This window comes from Alligator sinensis, unplaced genomic scaffold (genome assembly GCF_000455745.1).
Source record: "Alligator sinensis unplaced genomic scaffold, ASM45574v1 scaffold489_1, whole genome shotgun sequence".
In the NCBI taxonomy this organism is placed as follows: domain Eukaryota; kingdom Metazoa; phylum Chordata; order Crocodylia; family Alligatoridae; genus Alligator; species Alligator sinensis.
The window spans coordinates 3,529,597-3,535,159 of record NW_005841901.1 but is presented as its reverse complement, the minus strand read 5'-3'; the positions used below and the strand labels follow the sequence as shown (position 1 = coordinate 3,535,159).

General features: G+C 44.9%; 2 protein-coding genes across 4 annotated transcripts in view; one reads left to right on the top strand and one right to left on the bottom strand.

Moving 5' to 3' along the window:
- The window catches only part of NLRC4 (NLR family CARD domain containing 4), a 27,904-nt gene extending 22,347 nt beyond the window's left edge, over positions 1-5,557 (top strand). The window contains exons 7-10 of one of the 2 annotated variants that reach the window (XM_025197626.1): positions 795-815; positions 3,604-3,696; positions 4,010-4,177; positions 5,173-5,557. In XM_025197626.1, the coding sequence (XP_025053411.1) occupies positions 795-815; positions 3,604-3,696; positions 4,010-4,177; positions 5,173-5,489 (599 nt within the window). In that variant the 3' untranslated portion in view covers positions 5,490-5,557. The remainder of the gene's footprint in view (positions 1-794; positions 816-3,603; positions 3,697-4,009; positions 4,178-5,172) is intronic. The other variant, XM_006018439.3, reaches the window with a different exon arrangement.
- The window catches only part of YIPF4 (Yip1 domain family member 4), a 55,010-nt gene that overhangs the window by 48,263 nt on the left and 1,184 nt on the right, over positions 1-5,563 (bottom strand). The window lies entirely within an intron of this gene.

Below are 5,563 nucleotides of genomic sequence, written 5' to 3'. Positions count from 1 at the left end.
AGAGCCTGAGCCTGAATTGATTCCTTCTTTGCAGGTTAGTTTAACTTGCATAGATTGTACCACTTTTTGATTCAGGAAATGCAGGCACATGCCTGCAGTGGCTCAGGGCAGAGGCCAGGGGCAGTAGAGTGAGCCCTCTCTTCCCTTCTGCAGTACAGTGGAGTCACATCTTACGCAGGGGTTAGGTTCTGAAGTCAGCGCGTAAGGCAAAAATTGCGTATAGTCAAATCGCGATTACCGTGCCAGCGATTTGACTAGTGGTGACTGCCTCTGCCTCCAAAACCTCCTGCCGTCGCCGCGGAGCTGTGCTTAGAGCTGTGTGGCCGGCGGCAGTGGTGCAGTGCGGGGTGGTGGTGGGGATGTCTGTGCACCGCCCGGCCACCACCACGCTGCCAAAACCTCCTGCCGCCACTGCAAACTCAAGCCCCCCCCCGTGTATAGTTGAATTCACACAAGTTAAATGCACGTATGATGTGACTGTACTGTACTGAGCTGGGGGGGAGTGCGGGGGCGTGTGACCAGCCTTGGCAGGAAGCTATGATTAGGGAGAGGTTTAAACCCCTACCCTGGCCTGCACAGTGCCCAGCCGGGGTGTGCCTGATGTGGGAGGGGAAGCAGCCATTTTCAGACTTTTCCCCCAGTTGCAGCTTAAGGGGCAGGGAGTGTTGCCAGACCCTGGCCCCAGCTAGCACTGTGAGGCAAAGGGTGGGGGAGGGAGGAACTGCTTGTATGGACTGTATGCATCTGTATTATCCTGCTAACTAGTGCTTTGTATTTGCTGACTGCTCTGACAGGTCCCATTCATTGCAAACCAGGTAATTTCTCACACCTTTCTCTGTCCCCTATTGAACACTGACAAATTGTGGGACGGGAAAGTTGCACTCTAACCAGGCTCAGTAATTGATACATAGAAACAATCACCAGCATTATTCGCTGCATAGTGAAACTTCATTTGATGTAGGAGTTTCAGGGTGGGAGATGCCTCTGGCTTTGAAGCAAGCCAGCAGCCACCAGCCTGCAGGGAACTTATCAAAGCACAAAGCTTATCAGCCCATCAAGAAAACAAAAGCCTCTCACTCATTAGTTCAAGCTCTTCTTACCACAGGATACAGGCATTTTGCAAGGCATTTACAAGCCACTGGTTTCTTGCTCAGGAAGAAAGGGAGCGAGGCTCGCTGACAGACATTACCAGCTGACCTTCTTATTAATTCCAGAAAGCCCTAAGTGGAGACTGCCTTTGTTCTGTCTGCCTTTGTTCCAGTGAAATTGGAGATACATGCATAGATACCTCTCAGCATTAGCTAGGATAGGGGTGATGTGGCTGGGGTCCATGCTGCTGGGGTCCTTGCTGTGGGAGAGGGGTGGGGGGAATCCCTGCTTGAGCAGTGAGTGGCAGGGGGGGGGGGGGGGGCAGGGGCAAGCCTAGCAGATGCTGCTATGCCCCTGCCAGGCAGACCCCAGCTGCTGTCCCCAACCCCCAGAAGTTTCATAAACCGGTTTGACCCAAATCAGTTAAGTCTGATACTACATTCAACCTGGTTTATCGTAAAACAATTTCAGCCATTTTGAAACTGGTTTATGTGCACTGAACTTATGTCTGTTACAGGTTTAAACCAGTTTCTGATCACTTAAACTGGTTTATGTGTAACTTGTGTCCCTAGCCCACTGGAAGAAATGGTACAATCAATTCATAAGTACCTGAAAGCTAACAAGATAATAAAAAAATAGCCACTATGGATTTATCAACACCAGATTATGTCAAATCTAATTTCCTTCTTTGGCTGGCTTAGTGGATAAGTGGAGAGCAGTCAGTATGATATATCTTGATTTTTGTTAGGCTTTTGCCACCGTCCTACATGATAGTGTCCTGGGCAAACAAAGAAAAAATCACTATATTAAAATATCAAAAGGGAGGTGCATAACTGACTGAAAAGTAAAGTCAGAGAGTAGTTATCAATGGTTTGATGTCAAATAGAGAAGATATTTCAAGTGGGATCCCACAGGGATCTGTGCTTTCAACAATGACTTGGATGACACAGTAGAAAGTGCTCTTATAAAATGTATAGATGGTACCAAACTGGGAAGAGTTTCAACCACTTTGTAGGACAAGTTTGGAATTCAAAAGCACTTTTACAAATTGGAGAAGGAGCTTAAACTCAGTAAAATGAAATTGGTGGAGTTAGGGAGATCACAAACTAAATACAAGTCAACACTGGTTGCATTTACATGTCGCCATACAGAGAAGTTGCTATGGCAAGGTGCCTTAGTACTTTCTTTTGGAAGTACTAAAGCACTGTGCAGTATGGGTGGTTACTGCACTGTATGTGCAGTGCACAGGTTGATTTCACCACTATGTTGCTGTAGCAGTGCACTATACTCAGGGAGCGTGCCACTATGGCAACATAGCTAAACATGTGTAAACACACGTGATCATTATGTTGCCATAGCGCACCATAGAGTGATGTAGCACATTGCCATGTTGCCGTAGGGTGAAGTATAGACAAGCCCACTGTGATGCTGTTGCAAAGAAGAAAGATCTAATTTGGGAACACATAACAGGAGTGTCATATATAAGACACAAGAGGTAATTATTTGAGCTATTCAGTGCTCTTGAAGCTTTGCTAGAATATCGTATATCAGTGGTGCTCAACCTTTTTGGTCAGTGAGCCAGATGAACAGTGCCCAGTTTCTCTGCAGGCCAGATCTACCCAGTGGACCCAATCCAGTGTCCAGAGTGGGTGCTGCTGGACCCCATCCAGCTGCATGGACAGCCTGGCCTTTTCCAGTTGCATAGGGAAGGGAGTACGGCCTGGCCCCAACTGGGCAGGGTAGAGGGAAGGGGTCATGGGGGGAGGCTTGGCTCTAACCAGCTGTACAAGAGAAAGAGGCATGGCTGGCCCTATGGGAGGAAGGGGGCATGGCCTGGCCTATGAGTTGGCCAGGTGGAGGGAAGGGTGAAAAAGGGGTGTGGTCCAGTCCAATGTGGGGGAAGGGGATGCAGCCTGGCTCCAACCCAACTATGAAGAGGGTAGGGGACCTAGCCCGGCTTTGATCTGGCCATGTAGTAGGAGGGTCATGGCCCGGTTCTGACCTACTGCTCAGAACTTGAGATTTTGCAGCAGGGAAGGGGTGGCAGTATTAACTGCCACTGGTCTCCTGCTGCCAAATTTCCTGACCCATGGGAAGCCCCACAGGCCAGATTCCAAGGCTCCATGAGCCACATTTGGCCTTCAGGCCAGAGGTTGAGCACCCCTGCCGTATATAGTTTTGGGCACCATAGACAAATTGGTGAGAGTCCAGGTAGAACATGAATAAGTGGTTTAGAAAACATGAAGAATGGAAGAAATTGGGTTGGCTTTGTCTAGAAAAGAGGGGAGAGAGAGGGGGGAATATAACAAAAGGCTGTTATAAATATGATGGTGATTGATAGTTCTCTGTGACCACAAGGGAAGGACATAAAGAAATCAGCTTAATTTGCAACAAAGAAGATTTAGGTTAGATATTAGGAAGGACTTTTTAACTGTTATGGTGATGAAACAACTGGTACAAGAATCTGACTGCAATTAAAACAGCAATAACAAGATTTTTCTTTATATCTCTTAGCTCAGAATCTTTGTAATTTACCAAAACTGAATGTACTTGATTTATCTGAAAATTATTTGGGAAAGGATGGAAAAGTTGCAGTTCGTAAACTAGGTAAGACAAAAGATTTCTTCTGATGAAAAGTTAAATTGAGGGATACACCTCATGTTAGGGTCTGTACAGATGGATATAAATGAATTAATTTTTAAGTGAGAAATAACTCTAGAATCATTCCATCTCAGTATATAGCAGGTTGCATTGCACAGGGTGATGGGTGACAGATTATGAGCGCAATCGGCTGCTTTGTTTGCTCAGTCATTCTTTGCTGAGGCACTTAGAGTGTGAAAGTCAGTGTAATTTAACTCTCTTCTATGATTTTACACTGAACTGTAACAATCACTGAAATGACATTTATCATTTTATATAGCTAACAGCCTTAACATCCTTCCAAATATGAAAGTGCTGATGCTTCCTTGGGGAGATGATGTGAATGTCTGCCTGAGCGAGCTGCTAATGCAGCTCAAAACAATGCCACAGCTGACAAAACTCGGATTGAATAGATGGAGCCTTACTGATGTTGAGGTTAAAGTTCTAGGTAAGTACAATTACTGCAGAAGGATGAAAGATGGACAAAAGCAGAACAAAAATAAATACTGGAAATTAGGAAGCCTCAAATGATGTGGAATGAATTGAGAGTAAAGTAGAAACTCAGTTTCATGATTTCACATTTCTATTGTTAGTGGTTTCTAATAATAGAAATGAAATAACAGTGGGTTTGTGTGGGATAGAAATAAAAATGCAATTTAATTAAACAAATTGCATAAGCAATGCAAGGGACCCTAAAACAGCTGGAGACTGTTGGAGCAGAATTTCCTGTCTACTAACAGAGGCAATTGTTCCAACTCCTGTACCAGCCACAGAGGTAAGTCAAGTGTAGGGCTGAGTGGGGTCCCAGTATGCCTTATCTTCCCTGATCTGGCATCTATTACAGATCTTATCCCAGTGGCAAAGTTAGGTCAGACCCCTTGCTTAGCTAACGCTCTGCAGGAGGCAACAGCTGAGGATCAGAAAGCTGCACCCAGTTTCCTGAAGCTGCCACTGTCTACTACATCTGAGCATACCAAAGGGAAAAGCAAAGTTGAAATGAATGACAGTTTTCCATGGTGCTGACCCTGTAATATTTTGTGCATTGGTGGACCCTGGCATGAATATGTAGAACACGTAAAGTCAATTAATCTTTTTGTGGGTAGAAGGATCCCATTTTACTCAGCAAACTCTGTGTTTGAGACTTAATGAAGAATAGCTTGGGATTGGTATGAGTAACACAATGTAGCCCGTGGCCATTGATACTTCTGCTTTGGTAGTTATTCACGCAGAAACCCCTCCCCCCAGCCTCCACCCCCAATATGTAAGGCTATTTTAAGTCTGAGTCAAAACTTCAATTTTTAAGCATGCATTAAGTCCTCATGGCTTCAACAAGACTAGAGCATGTGTTCAAGTGTTGCCCTAATAGGGATTGTTTTCTGAATTGGGGGCTTAATTAAAGTTATATCCGGTCACTTTTTAATGTATACTTGTATATGTTCGCAGGTACATTTTTTGAGAAAACACCATTGGAAGACCTCCAGCATTTAGACTTGGCAATGAACTGTGTGACAAGTAATGGCTGGCTTTCCTTCGTTCAGGCACTGGTGAATCTCAACAAGTTGAGATTTTTAGACTTTAGCAGCAAATGTGACTTGGTACCTGACCCACTGTTAATCTGCAAAATGAGCCAAGTGCTAACTACACTGAATTACTTAAAAGAGATAAGGTTGACTGGCTGGAAGTTAGATGACCATGATCTGGGACTTCTTAGTGATGCAAAAGTGAGCTGTGGAAAAGAATTTCAGCTAGTGAATTTTTAAACAAGGCCAGCCTCAAGTGAGAGCAGCAACTTGAGCTCTTGTACTTTGATATCCGCTCCTACGCGTGGCCATGT